Consider the following 27,479-nt stretch of genomic DNA (forward strand, 5'->3'; position numbering starts at 1 on the left):
GTGTTGTAGTGGTCTCATATGAGCCCTGGCCCAGGGCACTACTTCCATCGTGGCCGTCATAGAGCCCAACAGCTGCACATAGTCCCAAGCCCGAAGAGGAGAGGCTACCAGGAACTGGTCCACCTGAGCCTGAAGCTTGACAATCCGATTGTCTGGCAGGAACACTCTGCCCACTTGGGTGTCGAATCGAACTCCCAGATACTCCAGGGACTGAGTCGGGCGCAGCTGGCTCTTCTCCCAGTTGATGATCCATCCCAGGGAGCTCAAAAGAGCAACTACCCGGTCCACAGCTTTGCCGCACTCTGCATAAGAGGGGGCTCGGATCAACCAGTCGTCCAGATAAGGATGGACTTGTACTCCTTCCTTTCGCAGGAAGGCCGCTATGACCACCATTACTTTGGAAAAGGTCCGCGGAGCAGTAGCCAACCCGAACGGGAGGGCTCTGAACTGGAAGTGTCGGCCCAGGACTGCAAAACGCAGAAAGCGTTGATGAGGAGGCCAGATGGGAATATGCAGGTACGCTTCCTTGATGTCCAAGGAAGCCAGGTACTCCCCTGCCCTCACTGCCGCTATAACAGAGCGGAGAGTCTCCATGCGAAAGTGCCGCACTTTCAAGGCCCGATTGACCCCTTTGAGGTCGAGGATAGGCCGGACAGAACCTCCTTTCTTTGGTACCACAAAGTAAATGGAGTAACGCCCCTTGCCAAGCTGACTTTCTGGCACCGGAACGACCGCACCCAGGCGGATCAGATTGTCCAAAGTCTGCTGCACTGCCACAGCTTTGACCGGAGACTTGCAGGGAGAGAGTACAAACCCGTCTCTTAAGGGTCGGCAGAACTCTAGCTTGTAGCCGTCTCTGATGACTTCCAGCACCCAAGCGTCTGAAGTTATTGTGGTCCACTCGCCCAGAAACGAGGACAGCCGTCCTCCAATCTGCACTGGGGCGTGGACCAAGACCCCGTCATTGGGTACGAGACCCTGGGGGAGGACCGGAGGGAGCACCTCCGGGACGGCGGTCTCTGCGAAAGGAACGCTGCTTGGGGGAGAAATGCCTCTTAAAGGAAGAGGGGGCAGAAGAACCCGACCTGCCCGGGCGGTACCGACGGGCTTCCTGAAACCGTCCTCTGGAGGTACCGGGACGAGCACTAGCCCGAGCCCTGACCTCTGGTAACTTCTTGCCCTTAGACGTGCCGAGATCGGTCACGATTTTGTCCAGCTCGACCCCAAAGAGCAGCTTGCCTTTAAAAGGCAACCTAGCCAGGCGGGATTTAGAGGCGTGGTCAGCAGACCAATGTTTCAGCCAAAGCCACCGCCGCGCAGAGACTGTCTGAGCCATGCCTTTAGCTGAGGCTCTCAAGACATCATACAGCAAGTCTGCCAAATAGGCTAAGCCCGATTCCAGGGCTGGCCAATCATCCCTCAAGGAATGATCCGAGGGGGAAGCCCGCTGCACCATAGTCAGGCACGCCCTGGCCACATAGGAGCCGCAAACTGAGGCCTGCAAACTTAAAGCAGCCGCCTCAAAGGACGACCTTAAGGCCGCCTCCAATCTCCTGTCTTGGGCGTCCTTTAGGGCCGTGCCACCTTCCACCGGCAATGCCGTTTTCTTAGTCACCGCAGTGATTAAAGAATCCACGGTAGGCCACAGATAGGCCTCACGTTCACTCACAGCCAAAGGATAGAGGCGGGACATAGCCCTAGCCACTTTAAGGCTCGCTTCTGGGACATCCCATTGAGCCGAAATTAAGGTGTGCATGGCATCATGCACGTGGAAGGTTCTAGGCGGGCGCTTCGTCCCCAGCATAATGGCAGAGCCAACAGGGGCTGAGGGAGAGACGTCCTCCGGAGAGGAAATCTTCAAAGTGTCCATGGCCTGTAACAACAGGTTGGGCAAATCCTCTGGGCGAAAAAGCCGCGCTGCAGAGGGGTCATCCGCTCCATCCGAGCGGGGATCCGTCCCCTCCAAGGAATCCGCAAAGGACCGTTGGGAGACCTCAGACACGCTGCCCTCATCTACATCGGAGGAGACAAATTCCTCCAAGGCCTGGGAATCAACCCGAGGGCGTTTACCTCTGGGAACCTCAACCTCTTTACCAGACGAGGGAGCGGGGGCAGCGTTGTGCATGAGGAAGGCCTGATGCAGCAGCAAAACAAACTCGGGGGAGAAACCCCCCAGACTGTGCACTTCCGCAGCCTGGGCAACAGCCCTAGGCGCACTCTCAACCGGCGCTCGCAACAGCGGGGGAGAGGCCTGCTGCGCATCCAAAATGGCGTCCGGCGCGAAACTCCGCGAAGGAGCCGCGCGGGAAGAACGGCTCTTAACTTTAGCCGCTTCTGTGCCGTCGCCCAAATTAAGGGCGTTCATGGCATTAATGTCTCCAACCTCAAGGGCGGCCCAAGAAGAAGCCGTCCGAGCCGCGTGGCCGGCCAAAATGGCGGAGGCGAGGAGCGGGGGATGGGCGTTTATGGCGGGAAAAACCGCCACGCCGGAGGAAGGACCGGGACATTCATCGGTCACGAAACTGCCACCCAACAAGGGCGAATCAGGCTTTAAGACCCCCGCATCCCCTCTAGAAGCGCTCAAGCGACCCGGGGAGCGACCCTTTGCGCCCTCGCCCTCCGACGCCATGTGCCACGAGGAGAAGAATCGGGGAACCCCCGCCCGCTATAAAAAGGTAAAATTACCTGCTGTCCGCTCCGAGTTGTAACGACCTGGTGTCTCAGTGAGTAGCTGCAATAGACGCTTAAATAAACGTCGAAATAAACGCCTTTAAAGACGTTTAAAATTTTTTTTTTTTTTTTTTTTTTTTAACGGAGCCAGCGGGAGGGGGGAGAAAAGGAGGGACCTGGCACCACCAGGTTTGCACTTGCTCAAAAGAGCCCTCAACCCCAGGCACTCAACAAAACCTAAAAATTAGGCTTGGAGGCCTAGCCAGAGCTGCTGCTGCTGTGTGTGACCACCACCTGCTGAGATAGAGAACATACTGAGGAGTTTCCGGCAGCACATGACCACATATAGGGAGGCAAAAGTTTGCTCTCTATCTCCACCTGCTGGTAGATGGACACAACCCACCAGTCTATGGATTGATCAGCTTGATGATATGGAATGTACCATTGTTTGAATCACGGTCCGAAATGTTTCCCTCAGGAAGAATTGTTTTACGCGTTTGAATTTCCACATTGTGTGGAACATTTTCTTTGTAGTAATTGTGGTTTGAGTCTCTAGAGTTAAGTTGCTATTTATGGTAATGCTGAGGATCTTCCGGTTGTTTGACATTGTAATCCACATTGATCCTTAGTTGGTATATAGAGGAACATAAATTTTGTTGTATTGTATACGGAGTTCTCACCTTCAAAAGCTACTAACATAAAAACACAAGATGTGCCATACAGGGTCACACCAAGCCCAGAAACATAGTAGATGATGGCAGATAAAGACCAGTATGGTCCCATCCAGTCTGCCCAACAAGATAAACTCATTACATATGGTGTAAAGTGATACATCATATGTATACCTGATCTTGATTTATCTTTGTCGTTTTTAGAGCATAGATCGTAGAAGTCTGCCCGGTACTGGACTTGTTCTAAAATTTCTGAAGCTGTTGTCAAAGACCCTGAAAAGCTCCACTCCAGCCCATCGAAATCCATAATGCATTCCCTCTGGAGAAGGCTTCTGTGAGAACATATCCTTCTGAGGAAGCTAACTGTAAAACTCTGCATTAGTCAAGGACATACACTATTGAAAATTTCCCTTTTGGAGTTATGCCATGGGGAAGCTAGAGTCATCTTTATAATGTGCAACAGCTGAACTCAAGGAAATAAAGGATTGGTATTTTACATAGACATTTGGATTCACAGTTGAACATTATTGTGTGTGGTTCAACACATTTGAGAGCAGTTGTTGCAGACAAACTGGGATTGGACACATCATCATTATTGGGAGACTGGACATGAGGCTAACATCTTTTCAACATATGCACATATATATATATATTACCTTCACTGGAAGATCGGTTCTGAGGTTTACATCCTTCTAACATATTTGTATATGACACAGTGAGAATGTCATATACAAATATGTTAGAAGGGTGTTTTAAAGATACTACACAGATAAGTATTGATTGTTAAGATTTTGTAATTACTATTTCTAAATAAAGAATTTTGTGTAAAGCACTTTTGTTTGCTTTTGGCAATAGGACACTGAAGTTAAATAATGAAAATATTATTTTGATTGTTGAAAAAAATGTTTTATGATTTGAAGTACTGTGCTTGGTATAGGGTATTAACTGCCAGACCCTTCACCACTCTTCTAACGTTTGGAGATCCCTTCTCATGGTTTCTACTCCTTCCAGGATATCCACTCTATCAGCTATCTTTGTGTCATCCGCAAAAAGGCAAAATGTTCCTTCTAATCCTTCAGCAATGTCTTGCACAAATATATTAAACAGAATCGACCCCTGAGGCACTCCACTGCTCACCTTCTTTTCCTCCGAGCAGATTCCATTTACCACCACCCAATGCCACCTGCCACTTTGGGTCCTAATTATAGTCATAATTAATAATTGTCACAATTAATTATTGGTTTAATTTTTGTATAATTTAGATTGCAAGCTGCCTCGATGGGGTTTCCTGCAGGCAGAATAGAAAGTTCTAATAAATTTGAAACTCTGATTTATTTTATAATATTCCCCATTTTATTCTCCATCTCTGTTCTATTTATTTATTAGGATTTATTTGCTTTTTCGACCACCATCACACCCTGAGCTGAAGAGTTCAACAAAGGAGGTAATTTTGTAAGACAACACTTATGTCCAAGTAGCAAAGAGATGCCTATTTAAGCTTATTTTATAAAGGCAAGTGTGACGAAACAGGGGGTTTTCAAACCTGTGAATTGTAATATTTTCATACAGTGTATTTCTCTTGTTTGGCCAGCAGGTGGTGTTTGTTCTGTGTTTTAAGGCTGCTGAAGAGAAGACTGACTTTTTAGCTTAAGCCCTGAGGAAAAAGTATCCTGCCCTGCTATTGGCCATATTCTTTCAAAAGTTAATGCTCTGGGCTCTGATTTGCCCTGGAGTTCAAAATTCAGCCAGGAGGTACTGGATTTTCCCCAGTCTCAGCTAGGAAGTTGTAATGGAAGTGAATTTTAAAGATTGTTTTTCAACCCTGTCTGGACCGACCAGTGCACTCAGGGTCTGTATTGTTGATTAGAAGTAATTCTGTTTAAAAATGGTTGTTTAACCTTAATTGTGTGAAAACGAGTTGGAATGCAGAAGATAAGACACAGCTCTAATTAATTTGGTATGTGAAGGGGAGGATGGCTTATTTTCAGAAGTTCAGCTTAGCCACCTGATCTTGGAAAACATGTGATCATGTTCCCACAGTCCTAAACAGAGAAGCATTCTGTAATTTTCCTTAGAAGCATGAGCACAGAGCCTAATAAAAAGGGAGGGCTTGTCACAGCAGAGTGTGAGCTCATCTGTGAGCAACGTACGTGCTACGCAGAGGATCTGTTCCTGGTCCAAGAAACTCCTGGCTCTCGCTGTGAACCGGGCCCCCCCCCCCCCCCCCCCAGCTGATGTTACCAGCCTGGATGATGTAAGGACCAGTGATGTATGTATTATTGCTTCTTTTCCAGGTCTAAGAACTCTTTGCATTGCTTAGATGTAGAGACCAGTGATGTAATGATTGTTTAGCTAATCATTGTGTGTATAGAGCTAATCATTGTATATGTGCTAACCATTGTATATACCTTAATCATTGTAGAATTTAGCTCCTCTAATAAAGGTCTTATTTACTTGATACGAATCCAAAAGAATTCACAGTAATTATTGGGTAGTCTCTGTCAGTGAGGCAGGCTGTAAATCTATAGCAGTTCAGAAGTGCAGATGGTAAACATCTTTGTCCAGATACCCTGTTCAAGACCTATGAGCAGTTATTTTCCTGAAACTCCCCAGGTACTACCCAGGTAGTAACAAAGTGTTTAGATAGCATTAATATTGATCCCTATTGCTTGTTGTTTTTCCACCTGTTTTATATCGTTCACTGTTCTATTTTTCTGATAATAAATTGATTGGTTTATTAGCTCTGCTGTCCTGGACTCACTAAGAATCCTGGTGATTTGTGTTTTGGGTCTGTGGGTGCATTCTAGGAACTGTGGGACCCCTGGGAGTGTGGCCCACACATATGTGCATGTAATTTATATATGTATCCATCTATTTTTATAAAATATGCAGATACATTAAAAATCAGTCAATGCTCTGCACAAACTATGCCCCCAAGAACACCTACACGTGATTTGATTTGATTTATTGACTTATCAGGGCTGTAACCTCAGGCCCACTCAGCAGCTACACAAACTTTTCTGTAGCTGGTGGGAAGCTCCAATCTCTGCCAGCTGTCCTGGAGTTTCTAAAGCACAGCTATCAGGAGCTCAAAGTGTCGCTGGCTATGCCAGCCTTGCAAAAGTGCTCAGTTCATGCATGGGAACTGAGCATGCTCATGGGGCAGGCACAGCGGAAGCACTTAGGAGTTTCTGACAGGTATACTAATTTTAATTTGGTGAGGGGGGAGATGGGTAAGATGCCTAATGTCCACCCAACACCATGGGATCTCCCCCCAAAAATGTTGTTCAGGCCACATTATGGCCCAATACAACACTAATCAAGGACATCAAATGATTTGTTTACTGCCTTATGCCTCAGGAAAGGGGATTAAATGCAATAAATCAAAATAAAATTACACAAGAATCAATTAAAACTCAAGCCCGCTCCTATAAAATCCAACAATCCCTTTTTGCTTTACGAGTACATGAAAAAATTATCACATTTTTGCTTCTGTGTTTATTTCATGTTAATATTTATTTAAGGTCTTACTGTACCGATCTTCATACCAATTAGTCAAATCAAAGTAGTTTAAGCTCTATAGTGAATTTATTTCGAACTTTTCCTTTGGCTGCCTTATTCAAGTTTTACTTCTACTTTGCCATTCTTTCCTATTTTGTTGATTTTACACTTTCCATTCTTTGAAAGATGTCTTTTTGAGTTTAATAGCCTATTTTAACCTCAGCATTTATGGTCTTTCAGGAACATTTTGTAATTTATGGAAAACATTCGGTGCTTGGAACCTCCATTCTGTTACAGGAAGAGCAACACTGGTGGTGCCAAATTTTCCCTTATATGGCAGACTGACCCTGCCCAGTGCATCCCAGGATGCAACTCCTCAAGGCTGGGTGCTGCCATTTTTTTCAAGATAGCAGAGGTGGAGGCAGGAGTGAGTGGGTATCACTCCTCCGTCTTTTGAGGTATCAGTCTGGGGTGGGGGGAAATCAGAGGCTTGGGCTGGAGTCAGGCTGCCGCTATACACTAAAGATTTTTTTTCCCTAAATCAGGGACAGGGGATTGGGTTGGGAGGGGGCCACTGCAGTACCAGAGATGTGTAATGATGGGGGACGAGGAGGAATACTAGACTACTGCAGCTTTTTGGTTGTGAAAAGAGGGGGTGAGAAGAAACTGGATTGGTTCGGGGGGTGGAAGGAGGGGCACTAGATGGGGGAGGGGGGTTGGTTGGTTTGGGAACTCCCCCTAACCCTTCTATGTGGCAGTAAATTTCTCACACTGCAGTTATCAACGCACAGGACTTTATTTTTGCTGCATTGAAATATGCCATGTGCTGATGTCTACTGCATGAGTTAATTTTGTCGCTAAACCACTTTCTGTGTCTTGCAGCCCATAATAAACATGCATGGGCCCCTCTGTAGGATGGGAGTAAAAGGCAAAAACCTAGGAGCCAGGTATTACATACTGATGACCTCACAGTTTTGGTGCAAGAAAAAAATGCACTAACTAATATCATTGGATTGACAATGTAACAAATAACAGAGGACATCAAGGTTGATCTAACACAGCACCAGAACCAATCTTTCTCCCTGTCAGCAACAATAAGACATGTTTTTATGAACACCACCAATTCTGGAAACTTTGGTTTCATTCCAGAATTCAGCCCAGGGGAACTGAGCCACCATCAGCAAATTTCCAGCTCTGTGGCTTTAACTCCCACATTAAAGTCCCCAAAATTCCCCCCCCCCCCCTCAGATCACAATCACCCTATGATGCAGTCTGGCTCTCAGGATCAGTCATACAGCTACATGCAGCCAGCCAGTGCAAACAGTAATATGGCCCATCACTGCTTCACCTGTTTCCATTTTACAGAGGCTGGCTACCATTTCCGGGGCCCCTTTCATGAATGCTTCTGGTTGTGCACCACCACCTGGCTTCGCGATGACACTCATTCTCTGTAAGGATGAGGAGAATGGAAACCGGCGTAGGATCCCAACTGGCACTTGGTGTTTCTGTGAAAGAGGGAAAAAGAAACCCATCACATATCCTGCTGTAAATCTCTGAGGCTCCGATGATCAAATTCCCTGTGCTGTTCCGAACAGCACTGAAAAGTAGCACCAGAATAGCGAGGGGGACTAGAGTTTATGCATGCTATTAGTTTTGATCATGGGGGTACGTCTGTGGGAGGACTGTGCCTGGGCATGACACGTCTGGGAGGTCAAAAAGAAAAAAGTCTGGACCTGTCAAACAGGATGTCTCCCCCACATAAGAGGCTGGAGGTCTGGTGAACTCCAGCCCCCCATACCCCTCCAGACAGGTTTCCTGCCCCCCCCCCTGACACAAGGGTACAGGGGGGCTGGAGGTCCAGTGGATCTCTAGCCCCCCAACCACCCTGAACACCAAGAGAAACTCCCTGGTGGCCCAGTGGGCAACCCTACCCTCACCCACCCTGGTGGTCTAGTGTGCCCCCCCAAGACCTCCCCCCCCACCTTGTAATGACAGAAGACGGAGTAGCCTCCCAGCAGTACAACCAGGCCTATACATTTAGCATCTTTGAGGTGAGAACGAGTCTGATTTGACATAAAGGAACCTTTTTGGTTTGTCCCCAGGTAAGCGATATATCACAGAATCTCCTTGGTCCTTGACTAGTTTCTCCAAATCCTCTCCACAAAGCAGTTTGTCTCGAAGCATCTGCTGCCCAATGGCAGAGCTACCAGAACTACTAAAGCCATTTGCTTGACAGAAGTTCTAAGAAAATCATACAGAGGACTGGCTAAACTCTTCTCAATGGCCAGAAAACCAGGGGAAACTGGAGAACCAGAGTCAGCGAAGCTTGCTGAACCCAACTGAGGGAGGCCCTAGCCACACAGGACCAGCAAATGGCAGCTTAAAGAGCAAAAGAGAGTTTCAAGGAAGATTCTATCTTCTTATCTTTAACATCTTTTAAGGCTATGCCACCCACTACAGGAAGAGTGGTCTTTTAGTCACTGCCACCATTAAAGAGTAGCGCTTAAGAGCCTCAGCCAACATAGGAAGGAAATGAAAGTAAAAATCTTTGTACTGAAATTTAAAGGTGTAATCACCACGGCTGTGAAAGGCTGACAGACCAGCAGTTTGTGAAGAGGTTTTCAGTGCGCACAGACTTCAAAAATCAACTCCCTCCAAACTATGGCTGCAAGCATTTAGAAAATGCCAAAATCCAAGTTTTTTTTAAATAAAATTCTGTAAGGAAGGCTGATGGGATAGCAGCAGGAGGTAGGGACTTGGCACCACCAAGTGCACTTCCTAAAGTAGGCACCACTTAGCCTATACACTCCCCAGCTCAACTGAACTGAGAAACTCAGGAGCAAAGCAGCAGAGAAGACCAGGAGCCTGTGAGAGACCATCTACTGCCTGCTGGAAATAAGAGAAATACTGATTGAGGAGCGTACCCATACCATCCTATATGACACAGTTCAGTTTAGTGCTCTCTACCTTCCCTTTCCAGCTACAGTGCACGGTATTAACTCACAATCCCATGAGGTTGCTCATCCAATGGAGGTGGCTTCATGACGGCCAGAACTTTCAAGCCAAACTGTTCCGTAGTCTGCAGTTCAGTTACATTATTGTCCAGTGTCTGAAACAGAAAGTTACAATATGGAAGGGGGTGCTAGATCTGGTCACGGTACAATAAGGATTCTGAGGGTAGCAATAAGCCTCCCCCCCTCCATACAGGCTGCATTCAGGACTCCAAGCTCATTTTGAAACAAATTTCCTGGCTGGCATCCAGGTCAACAAGCAGACACTAAGGGGCTTCTCCCACATGTAAAGCGACTTATGAAATTGCACAGGGTTATGCAAATAGAAAAAGCAGGCCCACATCAAGATTGTGTCTACTTTTACATAGTATGCTCATAGGCATTCTCAGGGGCATTGTTGCAATGTATGTGCATATTTTATATAATATACAAGTACCATGTACATGTCAATACTTACAGCTTCTTCACATGTGTACAATTTGTGTACCACTTGAGGTCAATGTAGGAGCTTTCATTTATACACTTTATGTATACCTTCAGCAGGGTACATGATAATAACAGAGGACCAGGAACTTTGAAAAGGCACACAAACAGCTTATAGTCACTTGGTCCCCACTCTTGCATAGGTTTCTTCTATCACATCACTCTGACTCCTCCAGTGGTACTCTTATTCAGAGGGCTCTTACAGTGGGACCTGTACCCCACCAATGGTTTGCATATCTTCCAAGGAAAGCAACAATCAATCATTCACACACACACATCCCTGACCCCCCTCATCACCACATAGGAATTTATGTTATAAAGGCCGGTGATTCACCTTTCCCTCTCTGCTGCACCCAACAGAAACCAAAAAGCACTCACTGAGCTGTAATTCACTCTGTCTTTCCTCCTTTCCAGCATTCACTAGAAATAAACCAGAGCAACAAAGGAGGCTAAGCCAGGGGTCGTCATTTTTTTTGCCAGCTTGCAAAGATTACAGGAGGAAAAGATGGAACTCGGGCGAGGCCAAGATTACAGAGATGGTGAGCAGGAAGCAACCGTAGCTTGGAATTTATAAAAAAAGGTTTAGTGGCTGCTGCAAGAAAGGGGCAGAACTGTAGTTTAGGGGCTTAGCGACTGCAGCTCAGGGGGTGATTTTGAGGCCACGGAGGGGGGGGGGGGGGGGGGAAGGAATCATGGCTCATGCCAGTGATAGGAAGAGAAGGCGGAAAGGGAAATCCCAACTATTTTTCTCAAGAGAGAAGACTTAGCTAGTTACTGCTGATTTTCAGCTGAACATCTAGCTGCTTAGGCTCAGCTGAAAATTCAGATAAAGATAAAAGGTTGAAATTAAATTAGTACAAGAAGAGTGCTGGGCAGACTTATATGGTCTGTGCCCTGAGAATGGCAAGGACAAAACAAACTGGGGTATACAAGTAGTTATCTTACCCAGCCAGTGGATTCCATCATTTTTAAGTCCATTGGATCTCCAATGAGCTGCTGCTTCAGCAAAGACACTGAATGACAGGTGGCCAAAGAATACAGTAGGGGGCCATCAGGCAGGTAGCGAGGTTCGTGGACTAAAGGAACAAAACAAGTTTTATCCAGGGGAACCACACCCCAAACATCAAGCCCTTCTTCGGTCAGAGTTCCAGTCTAGAGAGAAAAGAGCAAAAAGCAAGCCATTACAAAGACACTGAGGCAGAGGGATGCAGATCGTCCTGTTACCAGCTATGTTTTGCAACTAGATTTACACTTGCATCTGAGACTGCAGTTGGGTAGCTAAACTCTGCTAATCTGAATTCCTTCTACCCCTGAAAACAGCTCCAGAGCTGCCCTTTTTCTGACCAGCTACATTTGCTCACCTTTGAATGGGGGGAAATTTTCAGAGTCAAAGTTTTACCTGATTACTGACATTAGCTGGGCAAATCGTCTAGAAATTGACACAACAAAGTTGAATAGCTGCTACCTGTCTGTTACTGAAAAAGCCGAAAATTAAGCAATTCAACCACGGCAATATTTATTTGATTTATAGTGATCAGACAGCACTGCGTACGCTTTGTAGCGCTATAAAAATGCTAAATAGTAGTAGTAGTATCCTGCCCAACACCTTCCTTCTCTCTTCCCTTTCTTAATCTCTGTATATTACTAATTGTATCTGATATCCTGGAATGACTATGTCGTAACAAAACTCTGTAAGCCACATTGAGCCTGCAAATAGGTGGAAAATGTGGGATACAAATGCAATAAATAAATATAGCAACAGCAATCAGAGCTGAAGATTACGAAACAGCATACCCACTAATATTGCAAGAGCTTCTCCTACCCCCCCCCCCCCTCCAACTCTCACAGCGCTGGTTATCTCTCTTGTGTGGCTCCAGTGCTCACCTTATCAAAGCAAACTAGTTTGATCTTGCCAGAGACGTTGATGCGAGGGGGACTGATGCAAAAGATGCCGTGCTTCTTCAGTCGGCTCTGAGCGTATATGGTGCCCACTGTCATTGCAGCTGGGAGTGCAGGGGGAACAATGATGGTGACGAGATCCAGGGCCCGGATCACTATCTGTGGCACAGGAACCTAGTGATATGCATCAAAAGAAAGAAAAGTACATACAGAGCTTTACTTTCCTTTTATACTATGTATGTTTAGCATCCAAACAGGGTCCTATCAGACATATCCATACATCCACGCTTGGGATGCCTGATTAGGTAAACTGTAGAAAACCTCCCTAAGGAGAGAAGAAAGGAGGAACAATCATAAGAATATCAAACAATCTATACTGAGACCAACCAAAATCCATCGAGCCCAGCATTCTGTCTCTGACGGTGGCTAGTCTAGGCCACAAGTAGTAGCAGATCCCAAAATGTAGTTCTATTTGTTACAGCTCATTTCCAGGGTGAAGAATGGGTCTCCCTCCTCTACTTGATTAATAGGTTTTTATGGATTTTTCTTCCAAGAGCTTGTTCAAACCTTTATAACATCGCCAGAATTCGCCCTTTCCTTTCTGAACATGCTATCAGAACCCTCATCCACACTCTCGTCACCTCTCACTTAGACTACTGCAACTTGCTTCTCACAGGTCTTCCACTCAGCCATCTCTCTCCAATCTATTCAAAACTCTGCCGCACGACTAATATTTCGCCAAAGTCATTATGCCCATATCACCCCTCTCCTGAAATCACTTCACTGGCTCCCTATCCGTTTCCATATACAATTCAAGCTCCTCTTGTTGACCTATAAGTGCATTCACTCTGCAGCCCCTCACTACCTCCACCCTCATCTCTCCCTACACTCCTTCCCTAAAACTCCATTCACTGGGCAAATCTTTCCTAATTGCACCCTTCTCCTCCATCGCTAACTCCAGACTCCGCTCCTTCTATCTCGCCGCACCTTATGCCTGGAATAGGCTTCCTGAGACATTACGTCTAGCTCCATCCCTGGCTGCCTTCAAATCCGGGCTAAAGGCCTACCTGTTTGATGCTGCTTTCGACTCCTGACTTGCAACTTTTATCTTATCCTTATGTGTCCTTCTGTCTGTCCTTCCCTTATCCTTTTTCGTCCTGTCTCTTTTTCTTGATTTAGATTGTAAGCTCTTTTGAGCAGGGACTGTCTTTCTTCTTCATGTTCAATTGTAAAGCGCTGCGTACGACTGATAGCGCTATAAAAGTGATTTATAGTAGTAGTAGTAGTTTTGAGTCCCACTACATTACTTACCTTGACCACATTTTCTAGCAAGAGATTCCACGGCTTAATTAGGCACTGCATGAACTCAATCTGCATTATTTTCATATCATGCCCTCTGGTTTAATAGTGTTGTTTGAAAGATTAGAAAACTGTTCTACTTAAGTGGAGGAATGGCCTAGTGGTTGGGGTGGTGGACTTTGGTCCTGGGGAACTGAGTTCGATTCCCACTTCAGGCACAGGCAGCTCCTTGTGACTCTGGGCAAGTCACTTAACCCTCCATTGCCCCATGTAAGCCGCATTGAGCCTGCCATGAGTGGGAAAGCGTGGGGTACAAATGTAACAAAAATAAAATAAAAAAAATTCCATCCCATTCAATTTTATAAACCTCTATCATATTCCCTGAGACATCTCTTCATCATTCTACCCCTCCTCATGTTACAGATGGATACATAGAGGTACCAGAGAGCAAGTGACTTGCCCCAGTTCTCTGGAGTATTAGTTTCAACAGGGGCTAGAGTGTTAGGTCTCAAACTGTGAGGGACCCCGTAGTGCGATACAGTTCTAGGTCTGGGTGGCAGCAGAGAAGAACATGGTTTAAGGCACAATCACTTTTTCTCCTTTTCCTGGCTGGGATCAACAGGAATCGGAGAAGCTTGTTAAGAGAAAGGCTCATAGCTCTTGCGATTCTGCAGGGTCTGGGTAATTCCACGGCAAGGCCCAACTTTGCAGCATGTTCCACATCATTGTAGGAATCCAGGAGCCCCATTTACCACCAAGTAAAAAGGTACTTCTCATGCTGTCTCTGAACCTCTCTCTCTTCAACCTTATAATGTCCTCTTATTCCTAAACTTCTTTGTCAATGTAGCTATCGTATCCCACGTTCCCTGCTTTCTTATGGTGAGCACATTTTGAGTGTGTTATTATAGGGTTTTGTTGCTGGCCCTGTATCATTTTTTGCATTAGGAAGGTGAGGCCTCACTAGTGATCTTCAAAAGACCAATATTTCCAGTTCAACTGATTCTACTTCTGATTAGGAGGAATATGGATGTGATTGAGCATGCTATAAGTTTTCCCTGTTGCTTTATTATATTGACTGGATATCAAAAGGTCAGTTTAGAAGATTACTCCTCAATGACAAATATTTGTACCCCAAATGCATGGCTTTACAGCACTCAGGACTAAAGTTCATTGACCAAAACTTTGACCGTAGCTCCACTTTTCTTCAGTCATGTCTATTCTATTAAAACATTTTTATACTGTCTGTAAACAAGCATTCTCACTTGGTATTATCGTACGCAGTTGCTTGTAACTGATCCCATTCCTAAGTTAACATTTGCTGGGTATGAACTCAACCTCTCAAATTTACCTTTACTGCTCTAATTTTTGGAATCTGCCAGGTACTTATGACTTCGACAGGTCACTCAGTGACAGGCTGCTGGGTTCCAAAAACCTTGTCTGTTTCACTAGAGCAAATCTTAGGTTCTTATGTAATATTTGCATTTTTTGCCAAAGACAGACCCTTCTACAGTTCTTTTTAACCAAGCCAATGGCATCCATTACAACAGGGACACTTTTTTGGATTTTTCTGCTAAATTTTTCTTGATCACTGATGCTATTTTCTGGTTCTACGTAGAACAGTCGCTCTTGTGACAAGCTTTTTATTAATAGGAATGGGAATGTGCCAGGTGATCACAATTTTTCCCCCCAAAAGTTCTATCAGGTCCTGACTTACCATAATAATCAATAACAGGAACTCCAATACATCATTACTTACTAGAGAATCTGTCTGTTTTTTGATTTATCGAATTGTTTAATCAGTTTGTTTTCTGATTTATTGAATTGATTTTATCCATTATGTTACACTTGTTCTTTATGTAGCCAATGGTTTTATCTACTCTTGATTGAAAATTGTTAGGATGTATTATTTAAGCCACATTGAGTCTGCAAATCGGTGGGAAAATGTGGGATACAAATGCAATAAATAAATAAATACCAGAGTTTTTCTACCACAGCTATACTGCTAGTTTTCACACAATTTCTACTGAATGAACTCTACCTTATTGTTCCTCTCTGTAAACGGGCCTTCTAAGCAGCCACTCCCTAACCAGCTAGGTTAGAGGTTGTCCAGGGTTGGTGTCATGAAACACCTAGCCACCTGCCTGGGGCTAACCCTGCGGCCACTTAGAGGGTCTATCCCCAGTACAGCTCAGGTCCGTCTGCATCGGTGCATGTGCTCTACACTAACACTAGCACCTCCTCCCACCGACTGGGTCTCAACCGCCTGTGAGCGAGTTTCCCGCTCTCAAGATATTCCCCAGTGATTTCTAGGTTACTGGGAAACACACTCCCAGTGGTCCCACAGTTCCTTGACAGCACTCAAAGACCCAACACACAAACCACCAGGATTCTTAGTCCAGACAAACACGGGCAATAAACTAAAGAAGGTTTTTTCTCATGAAAAATTAGAACAGTGAAACAGAAAAGGAGCAATCAGAAAACAATAACAGGTAACTGAATATGGATCAACTATAAAACTATCTAAACATTTGTTCACTGCCTTAATAGTGCCTGGAGAGTACAGGAAATACAGCTGTTCACAGGTAATAGAATTTAACTGCTCACAGGGTCTCAGTGAACAGATCTTTCTGAGACTGGAGAAAACTCCAGCATTTCCAGACTGAATTTGGGCTTCTGGGCCAATCAGAGCCCAGAACAACATTTTTAAAAAAGTAGCTGGCCACATCACTGCAAGTTACTTCTGAGTGTGCTAACTAAAGAAGGAATAGTCTTTTCTCTGTAACAGCTTTAAACATAAACATGCACCACCTGCTGGGCAAACTAGAGAAATACACTTCAAGAAATATCAATACAGTTTACAGGCTTAAAACACAGCTAACTGTGAAAAGGTTGTTTTAACTTTATGTATCCTGAATATCAGCCGGTGCCCAGTTAACTTCTGAGTCAGTGCACATTCCCCAGCTATTCAATCCCGGGAGCTGTGCATGCCCTGGCATTGAATATCCGGGTTAGTTCAGTCTGCAGCTGCAAGTGGCTTACAAGCCATTTACCGCAGCAACCTTAATACTACCTTCTATATAGTTTTTTAATGTTATATAAGTTTCTCAGCCATAACTATAAAAGGGAACCGATTTATCAATGATTTATACTTTACTTTTGAAGATCTAGAAATATTCACAAGATAATGATAAGATGAGATCAGAGTCCAAAGTCTTACCTTGTTTTTAACCAAAACTACAATGCTGTACATGTCCCCGATAAAAGCTGGGAGAAAAAAAAAGAAGTAGTAAGACTCTATTCTATTTATTTGGATTTTGCTCACACCTTTTTCAGTAGTAGCTCAAGGTGAGTTACATTCAGGTACTCTGAATATTTCTCTGTCCCAGGAGAGCTCACAATCTAAGTTTGTACCTGAGGCAATGGAGGGTTAAGTGACTTGCCCAAGATCACAAGGAGCAGCAGTGGGATTTGAACTGGCCACCTCTGGATTGCAAGACCAGTGCTCTAACCACTAGGCCACTCCTCCACCCCAAAGAATCTTGTTACTCTTTGGGGTTCTACATGGAATCTTGTTATTCTTTAGAATTCTAGAATCTTTATTTATTTAGATTTTGCTCACATCTTTTTCAGTAGTAGCTCAAGGTGAGTTACATTCAGGTACTCTGAATATTTCTCTGTCCCAGGAGAGCTCACAATCTAAGTTTGTACCTGAGGCAATGGAGGGTTAAGTGACTTGCCCAAGATCACAAGGAGCAGCAGTGGGATTTGAACTGGCCACCTCTGGATTGCAAGACCAGTGCTCTAACCACTAGGCCACTCCTCCACTCTATGTATTTATATCCTGCTAATATCAATAAAGGATCTATAAAACGTATACTGGAAAGTTGGGAAAACTTACAAAAAACTTAATCATTCAAATATTTATCAAAAAGATAAGTTTTCAATCCCTAGCGGAATTGTAAATAACTAGAAATCACACGAAACTGTTCAGCTATAGAGTTCCACAATTTACTAGCCTGATAAGAAAAATCATCATGGATTCTTTTATAAGGAATTTTCCTAACAGCTGGAAACCACCACAACAAAGTAGAATTCCTTCGCAATGCTGGATAAGCTGTCAACTGCGGAAGAAGTCCTCGTTCTCCCCACATAAAAAGCTCCTTCCCATGGTGCATGGAATAGAAGCTATCGGTCTTCAGCAACTTGTACTCCCAAGCATCTAAATTCACTATTGCCATTGAGGCATATTTTCAAAGCACTTTGGGAGGCTAAGTGCTTTGAAAATGAGCTTGATTGTCACTTAAATAAACCACTTCACACACAGATGGTCTGCATGGCCTCTAACCCTACGTTACAAAAGTAAAGAATCTTCAGGAAAGAAAACAACTGAACTGAACAATGCTTTTCCTCTCAGAGGGCAAACAACATGCCATGCATATAAATACATCAGCACAGCTAACTTTGTGGGGTAATTTTGTACAGTGTTTATCACAAGTCAGCTATGTTCTACATGTGGAAAATGGTTCTTACAATATTGTCTGGGCAAATACATGCATAAAAAGAAGGTTTATCAAAAGATATCATCTACATATGATATATATGTAGGTATAGATACAAATCAAAGTAGGGTATATATAAAAAGTAGCACATATGAGTTTATCTTGTTGGGCAGACTGGATGGACTGTGCAGGTCTTTTTCTGCCGTCATCTACTATGTTACTATAATACTACTACTACTACTTAACATTTCTAGAGCACTACTACGGTTACGCAGCGCTGTACAGTTTAACAAAAAAGGCCAGTCCCTGCTCAAAGGAGCTTACCATCTAATGGTCGAAATGTCAAGTTGGGGCAGTCGAGATTTCTTGAATAGAGGTATAGTGGTTAGGTATAGTGTATGTATTACTGGGATGCAGTTTGGACAGAGCAGGGGCAGAGATGCAAAGTACATGCATACATCCAGGCAGCTTGATTTTATTTTTAAAAGCACCTATTTCATAAAGGACACATCACGCTTTCATTTAAAAAAGAGAAGATGTTGGATCTTCAGAAGGTAATGCTAGCCTGCAGTTCATGCACAGCCCATATATCATATGAACCCTACGCCAGCATTACCTTCTGAAAATCTGACATCTTTTAAAGATTTAAGTGAAGGTGTGATATGTGGTACTTGCCAGTTCTTTCACTTTAAATATTGAATATTAGCACCAGTCTTTGTTGGTTTATTTTATAAAACAGGCACCTAGAACCAGCCCCAAGAGTGCATGTCCACAAACATGTGCATGTCCACTACTATTTTATAAAATACACGGGAATGCTGCAACTACACCCCAGGAAGGTCTAGATGTGTGTCTGCATGCATACCTGTACATACATATACCACAAGGCCATTTTACAAAAGACCTTTACAGGAAAAAAATCTTTATAGAAGACAATGTTTTAACAAGGCAGATAGGCACATATATATCGAACCTGTAATCACCCCAAGGAAATCAGACTCTCACATTTACACCTGCTCAAAAGCAACGTATAATTTTGTGCATGCTTGTGCCAGAAAAACACAGGCAAAGTTCGTCCCATAACAGACATACTCTTAGTTGTACAACCGCAATAAGAAGATATCACATGTGCATTATAGAAACCAGAGCACTGAATTTTTGGGTCAAAGTCCTGACAACATTCAATTTTTAAGATAAAAATAGAAATATTATGAGCACCTAAGTCACATAGCATATAACTGCAAGGGGGCATTTACAGGTGGGAGATGAATGGGCGGAGCATGGGTGTGTCAACCAATTACACACTTAGACTATAGCATATTGTGGTGCATTTAGGTACATGCATTTATGACCGTCATAGACATGGTGTCCATGGATGAGCCTAAATACTGATGCATAACAACAGAAGCTGGGAGACCAGATGCCGTTATAGAATTCATGCTCAGCACGCTGCATTTTGATGTACTTTATAGAACTGGACACCAACATTTGATTTGTGGAACAAAGCTGATGCCCAGGAACATAATTTGCTACACCATTACATAAATACTTAGGGGTTTCTCCCCAAATGATCTTGAAAATCCAGAATAGTTTAAACTCAACATGTTGGTATCAAACATGCTTTAGGAGACAATTAAAATAATGTAATAAAATAAGACAAAAATAAAAAGATCCATTTAACATGCTACCCATGCTACGTACAATTGTACATTCAAATCATAGCATCTTGCCCCCCCCCTCTTTCGCTTAAATGTTTAGCTTGCCTGAAATCACCAACTGCAAACATTCCACAGCCTTACCGAGAATTCCAAGGAAAAGGACAAAGGTTAAGGCATCTCTGTAGAATTTGAAGCCTACGGGCTTGGGGTGAAGGATGGAGCTGATTAGGTTACCCTTAGCTGTGCAAAATCCTGCCAAAGGATTAAAAAGTAAAAAAATGACAAGTGTCAATGCTTCTGAAGATTTTAAGCTACCAATTACTATGGACATGGTTCTCAGTTGAAAACTGTTCATTAAATGAAATCATATTACCTTCATAAAATGCAGGCTGATATGAAATTATTACACTTTGATTTGTGAACTCCTCATAATTACTGTGAACCGGAGTACACCAGCTGATCAATGGCTTGTGCAAGTACTTGTCCCTGGGCATTCTCTCTCTCTGTAGTTACCTTCTGCTGAACTTGGACCAGAGAGTGAAACCCAGAGCATATTCAAAAGCATGGATTAATGAGACAAAGTCAAGATGGATTTAGTGAAGGGAAATCTTGCCTCACTAATCTACTACATTTCTTTGAAGGGGTGAACAACCATGTAAATAAAGGGGAGCCAGTTGATATTGTGTATCTGTTCAAATTTCACTCAGAATTGGAAATAGCAAGAAACTGCATTTGGAGCCATTCAGTCCAGGAAAAGATTACTTGGAGGGCGATAAAAGGTTTAATTTCAGCACATGTTACACAACAACCACATGGCTGAGAACCACAAGTGAAGCCTTATTCAGTATTACAGCTCTCAAAGAAATATCTAGGAAATCAACATCTCCAGCCTATCACAGTGTGTCCCGTTTGAACTGGGTGTATATCCTGCAGAGTGTTTTATTTTCTGTTTTTCTTTACTTTTTTCAGCCCCAATTTGTCAGTTGTTGGCATTTCTTCATGTAGGTTAATGTCTGCTTAATGATCAAACTGATTGTTTATATTCTCTAAATACTTTTTGTACGCTGCACTCAACAGTTCAGTTAATAAGTATTTTATTTATTTATTTTTGTTACATTTGTACCCCGCGCATTCCCACTCATGGCAGGCTCAATGCGGTAGGCAACGGAGGGTTAAGTGACTTGCCCAGAGTCACAAGGAGCTGCCTGTGCCGGGAATCGAACTCAGTTCCTCAGTTCCCCAGGACCAAAGTCCACCACCCTAACCACTAGGCCACTCCTTCTCCTCAAGTATGTGCCAGTAATGCTGTTTATTGTTCAACTCTGGTCTCTGGTAAATTCTGGGGTGCAAGGGAGATTTGTCACAGAGCTCGGGGAGCTACTGTCTCATTTGAGACCGACCACCCACACCTTAGCAAACACAAGTGATGTGAAGTGACATGTTGCTTATCTACCACTAACTCCCCACCACATAGCGGTTCAAAGCGTAAAAGAACAATGGAAACTTTAGGAAGTTGTTCTGGGAAGGGGGTTAATTGTTTCTTGGACATTAAGCTATGTAATTCTGGTGCGTTTGCCTTTGTCTTGTAACTTGTTTGATGTTAATTAACACGATTTGAACATAAAACTACATAAAATATTTAAGTGTAGAATTTCTTAAATAAAAACGTTTTATGTTCCTTCCAAAAAAGGGCCATAGGAGGAAGTTGCAGCCAAAACTGTACAGCCTGAAAACCAAAAGAATTCTCTAAAAATGTTTTAAACCTAATTCTCACAAAAGATGGAAAAAGAAGGAGCTGTACATATAGATCTAACAAAGGCAAAAACAACTACGTTTAACAAAATAAGCTGGCGACAATTCATTAAATATTTGAAACACGGAGGAAGTGACGTCACGAAACGGCATGGCTGCATGCTAGCTGAGCTCCGTATAATCCGCGGAGATTTATAAGCTAAATAGCCTGTTTCAAGCGGCGAAATAACTGCAAAACACGAGCGGAGGAGAGCGCAACACAGTGGGATTAAATTTCCGATGCAGACGGAGACGGAGAGACTGAATTTCTCCCGCTTTGCATTTACACCGTTGGCGCGTGGCGAAAACAAAATGGCGGCCGCAACATCGAATCGCCCGGAACGGGCGATCGCGGTAGCGGAACTGGTAGAATTAACACCCGCAGGGGAAGCACACACCAATAAAGATCAGGAGGAGCCCGAGGAAGAAATGGGTCCGGAGTGGCAGAAGTGGCTTCAGGAGATTCGGGCAGACCTGAAAGCAATGCGAGGTGAGCTGGTGACTATGGGGGCAGATCTCAAAGGTGAAATAAGAGAGCTAGGTTCTCGATTGGAGGAGGCAGAAAATCGGCTTGATGCCCAATCAGATGCACTCGAGACCTTAGATCAGCGAACCACGGAAAGCCAGCTGGCCCACCAGCAGGTCCTCGACAAGTTAGAGGATCTGGAGAACCGTAGTCGCAGATGTAATTTGCGGTTTCGTGGCCTGCCAGAGTCCCCTGCCTACATTGACTGTGAGGATACTATACAAAGACTGACGAGTGATCTGCTAACAGCTGGAGGTACAGCAATAGAACCAACCGCGATCCTCATTGAGAGAGCTCACCGGGCATTCAGCTCCCCACGTGCCAATCTGCCTAAGGACATAATAGTGTGCTTTAGAGACTTTAAGATGAAGGAGCAGGTGGCAAAAGCGGCACGACAGACCCCAAATTTTAAGTGGGATACATACACAGTTGAAGTGTATCAAGATCTGGCAGCCACTACATTGAAGCGCAGAGCGGAACTCAAACCAGTCACTAGAAGACTTCAAGAACTGGGGATCCGGTATAGATGGAGACATCCATTTGCGCTAGTATTTTATAAAGAGGGTAAAATGCAGCACATAAGAACACTTGCAGAGGCGAAAGAAGTGCTGCCAGAGGAAGTCGAGATGGAGACATCAACCCCGACGACAGCAGCAAAGAGAGGCCCAACCCGGGTGATACCGCCTAAATGGCAACGAGTAGGCAATGGTCAGCGACGCCTAAAACGCCAACAGTCGGCAGCAAAAGTGACCTGATTGAGAAGCACTTCACTGGGAAGCCTCGGTTAAGGAGCAATTGTTGAATTGGCAAAAAGACAGAAGTTGATTGAACGTGCGCTCAGTGGCAATGCTGCAAAAAAAGAAAAAGTTGGACCTTAGGAAGTGATTGGGTGATGTATTTTGTTTTGTTAATACTATGCAAACACCTGTTATGTTGTTCTGTTGTCACTTAAATTTATAGAAAGGTAAAAATTGCAAAGAGATAAGGCTTTACTCAAAGATGTAGGAGCCTCCGCGGAAACACGGACTGAACAGCTTACACTTCCTTCTAGAATGCCCTTAGTGATATACAGGGGCAGCTTTCTAAAGAGGGGAGGGGGGAGGGGGGAGGGAGGGAAACCCTGGGATAGGGACAAGAAAGAGGCCTATCAGGATGGTAAGGGGAGGGCTCATCAGAGGAAACCACTAGGAAATAGGCAAAGAAGCATAATGACTCAGAGATTAGCAGGCAATAGAGCAATTTATTATGACATCTTATGGCAGATATCAACCTACTACTGATTAATGCCAGAGGGTTGAATATCCCGAGAAAGCGACAACTCCTGTTTAGGGAAATGCTCCGTTTGCGAGCAGATGTGGTCCTGGTGCAGGAGACCCACTTGCTGTCCAGACATGAATATTTGTGCTACCATAAGAAATATCCCCATATATATTTTGCGTCCAATAGCGACAACACAAAGAGTAAAGGGGTAATGATGGCATTTGTAGGTGATAAACCTTGGAACATACTTAAAGTGACCAGAGACAAGGGGGGAAGATACCTCCTGGTAGTGTTGTCGCTGTTAGGACAGATCTTTACTATAGTAAACGTGTATGGGCCGAATGCACAGCAGGAGGGTTTTTTTTCAGAGTTGGACCAACTGCTCCAGAAACATGTAGAGGGCTCCCTATTGGTGGGGGGGGATTTTAACCTTACCATGCAGGCTCATCTAGACAACTCCTCGAGTAGCATACAATATGGCCGAAGAGATAGAGCAAAATTGTACGAATTTGTGAATCACTGGCACCTAATAGACCTGTGGCGGCGGGTACACCCAAGAAAGCGCAGCTATACTTACTATTCTGCAGTACATAAGTCATCCTCCAGGATTGACTACTGGCTAGGAGAAGCAGCGATAGCAGGATTGGCAGGGACACAGCAGATTTTACCTAGAACTTGGTCAGACCACTCTCCGGTTCTGATGCAGCTGACATTACCCAATACGCGAGGGAGACAGAAAAGCTGGCGTCTGGATGATGCTCTTCTGCAGGATCCGGCTAATCTAGTTAGCATTGAAACCAATATTAAAGAATATATCCAATTCAATGATAATGGGACAGTTTCACCGATAATAGTCTGGGAGGGATTTAAGGCAGTTATGCGGGGTCACCTCATAGCGCTGAAAGCACACACTAGGAAACAGCGGATGTTAAAAGAGGCGACTCTCCGGAAACAACTAGAACAGGAAGAAGCCAGGCTTCATAGTGGTGGATCGGAACATAAGCAGGCGAGCTTAGATAGAGCTAGCCGGCTGCGGGATCAAATCTGTGATTTGGAGCTGGCGGATATCTCCGAGAGTCTTCAGAAGGCTCAACAGACTCACTATGAATTTGGTAATAAGGCTAGCCGTCTGCTGGCCTATAGGCTAAAACAGCAAGCGAACCGCAACATAATTGCGAGCCTAAGGGATGAGGGAGGGGACACCCACACAGACTCTGATTATATAGAACTAGCATTCAAAGACTTTTATGAGAAGTTATACACCAGAGGTGAGGAGACAGATCACATAGAGATAACAGATTACTTAGAGGGGTTGGAGCTTCCAAGACTGACATCTAGTGCCACTCAGATGCTAGCGCACCCTATTGAAATGGAAGAGGTTATTCACGCTATTAAGGAGCTCCCGGCAGGTAAGGCTCCAGGACCCGATGGCTTCACTGGCAAATTCTATAAAACATTTGGGAAGCTGTTGGCCCCGCTGCTATTGCAAGTGTTTAATTCCCTAGAGGATAGTCCGGGGCTCCCCCCAACCTGGAATTTGGCTAATATTACGGTCATCCACAAGCCAGGGAAGGACCCACAGCTCTGTGGATCTTATAGGCCTATCTCACTGTTAGGGATAGACTATAAGATCTTCACAAAGATTTTGGCAACACGACTGCAAAAACATTTACCCTTTCTAGTTCATGAGGATCAGGCAGGTTTCGTGCATGGGAGACAGACATTCGATAATATACGTAGAGCACTACATTTGGTATACCATGCACAGGACACGCGGTCTCCATTATGCATTCTGTCACTAGATGCCGAAAAGGCGTTTGACAGAGTGAGCTGGTCCTTCTTGTTTGGAGTGCTAGATAAAATGGGATTCACTGGGCGTTTCCTCCGCTGGCTTCGTCTAATATATAAAACCCCTCAGGCCTCCATTAGAGTAAATGGCAGACTGACAGAGCCCTTCAATTTATATAGAGGAACAAGGCAGGGATGTGCAATGTCCCCCCTGCTTTTTGCCATTGTAATGGAGCCGCTGGCGGTTAGGCTTAGGGCACATCCAGAAGTAAAGGGGCCACGATTGGGAAGAATTGAAACGCGGACGCTTCTCTTTGCAGATGACGTCTTGCTGATGCTAAAAGATCCTGAGACCTCCTTTCCGAAAGTATTAGAGATGCTAAATGCATACGGGAAAGTCTCGGGGTTTAAGATTAATCTGGACAAATCTGAAGTGCTTGACATAAATATTCCCATTGAACAAAAATCCCGTCTGCAGCAGGCAACTCCGTTTCGATGGGCATCGCGATACATTCGATACCTAGGGGTTAATATTCCCAGAGACATCAAGGAGCTATACCAGGTTAATTTCCCCGAGATAGCGAAGCGTTTGCTGCAAGACTTGCAAAGATGGGGGGGTCTACAGTTGTCCTGGGTTGGGAGGATAAGTGCAGTAAAAATGGTAGTACTCCCAAGGATACTGTATCTCTTTATGGCATTACCAATCTCCATCCCAGATAGCTTCCTACGAGGCCTCCAGAGGGACATCTTCTCCTTCATCTGGAAAAAAAGACCACCACGAGTTAAAAGAGAAGTTATGTACCAACCAAGGCAGCAGGGAGGGATGGGGGTCCCCTCTATCACCCTATATTACCAGGCGGCACATCTTAGAACAATAGCGGCTTGGTTCACAGACACAGAAAAATTGAGTGTCAGGATGGAGCAGGGCTGGGTGGGCCCCTTCCCGCTTAGGGCTATTCCATGGCTAGCTAAACAGGAGTTGGATGAACTTATCAAGGGATGCCCGCCGCTGATGCAGTGGCCCTTGCACACCTGGAGTGGGGTGCGAGAACAGTTTTTTCCAGGACGTAAGTTTTTTCGGCACATGTACCTTAGATTTGCTCCACACTTTACACCAGGAAGACATGACACGGCCTACTGTGGCTGGGAAGATATGGGTCTGTGCACGTTGGGCCAAATGTGGGAAGAGAATACGACAATAGCGTTTGAAGAGCTCTGCAGGGAACATGGTTTATCCTCCTTACAGGCTTTCCAATACTACCAAGTACAGGACTTTATAAGGCGAAGGGCAAGAGATGAGCTTAACTTATCAGAAACTAAGATAGAAATGTGTATGATGAGAGGGGGAGGTAAGGGGAGCATATCAAGACTCTATGAAGCATTGCTTCTATACTCCAACCCCGTAGAACATTATTTAGCTATATGGAATGAAGCCTTGAAGGAAACATATACTTTTCAACAATGGAAATTAGCATTTAAATCTTTGCTTAAGGTCTCGATTTCTAGTTCTATGATTGAGAATGGACACAAGATATTATATTGCTGGTACTATACCCCGCATCGCATTGCAAAGATGTTTAGAGGATGCTCAGCTACATGCTGGCGACAGTGCGATGGAATAGGGGACATGTTCCACATCTGGTGGGCCTGTACACACGCTCAGACATACTGGACAATGCTTCTGAAATTTCTGACTGAGGTCACTGGGATAACCTACCCAATGAAGATGGACTATTGTTTGCTACATTTTAAACCCGAAGGAGTTCCAAATCCAATACACCAGTTTGCTGGACAACTGTTTGTGGCAGGCAAGCTGGTATTAGCAGCGGCTTGGAAACAACCATCACTGCCGGGCCTTCATAGAGTCCTGCAGAAATTAGACTACATTTGCCTTATGTCCAAACTCACAGCGCTACGGAATGGACATTTAATACAACATCAAAAGACTTGGAAGCTTTATGAACAGTGGTTGTCCTCCCGGGACACTAAGAGCCAGTAAATGTTAGGCACGCATGAGTAGGTCGAGAGGGGGGGGGGGGAGGGGGAGGAGAGGAAGGGAAAGGGTGAGAGGGGTTCTGAGAAATTGAATGAGTGGAATTAGAAATGGGGAACAGCCCAGAAAAGGTGTTAAGCAATATGGTTGTATTAAAGTTGTTCTCTGTTTTGATATGTTTATATCTGAAAATAATAAAATAAATGGTAAAAAAAAAAAAAAAAATATTTGAAACACAAAGCAAGCTAGGCTTGAACTAAATTTGAGCGTGCACAGGGCGCCAATGTAGAGAAATTAGAGCAGGAGTCACTCTGTGAAACTTTTTCATATGAAAGATAAGTTTAGCAGCCATATTTTGAAGAATCTGAAGTCTGAAACATAATTTAACTGTAACAGTAAAATACAGTCTATTACAATAGTTTTAATGAGA

At 44.3% G+C, this 27,479-nt stretch overlaps 1 protein-coding gene across 3 annotated transcripts in view; it reads right to left on the bottom strand.

Moving 5' to 3' along the window:
• ATP13A2 (ATPase cation transporting 13A2) overlaps positions 1–27,479 on the bottom strand; it is a 199,552-nt gene that overhangs the window by 95,155 nt on the left and 76,918 nt on the right. For all 3 annotated transcript variants that reach the window (XM_030186147.1, XM_030186145.1, XM_030186146.1), the window contains exons 13-18: positions 19,833–19,943; positions 16,752–16,798; positions 12,221–12,409; positions 11,282–11,488; positions 9,847–9,951; positions 8,191–8,347 (exon numbers count right to left, since the gene is read on the bottom strand). In XM_030186147.1, the coding sequence (XP_030042007.1) occupies positions 8,191–8,347; positions 9,847–9,951; positions 11,282–11,488; positions 12,221–12,409; positions 16,752–16,798; positions 19,833–19,943 (816 nt within the window). The remainder of the gene's footprint in view (positions 1–8,190; positions 8,348–9,846; positions 9,952–11,281; positions 11,489–12,220; positions 12,410–16,751; positions 16,799–19,832; positions 19,944–27,479) is intronic.

Source organism: Microcaecilia unicolor, chromosome 13 (genome assembly GCF_901765095.1).
Source record: "Microcaecilia unicolor chromosome 13, aMicUni1.1, whole genome shotgun sequence".
Lineage (NCBI taxonomy): Eukaryota > Metazoa > Chordata > Amphibia > Gymnophiona > Siphonopidae > Microcaecilia > Microcaecilia unicolor.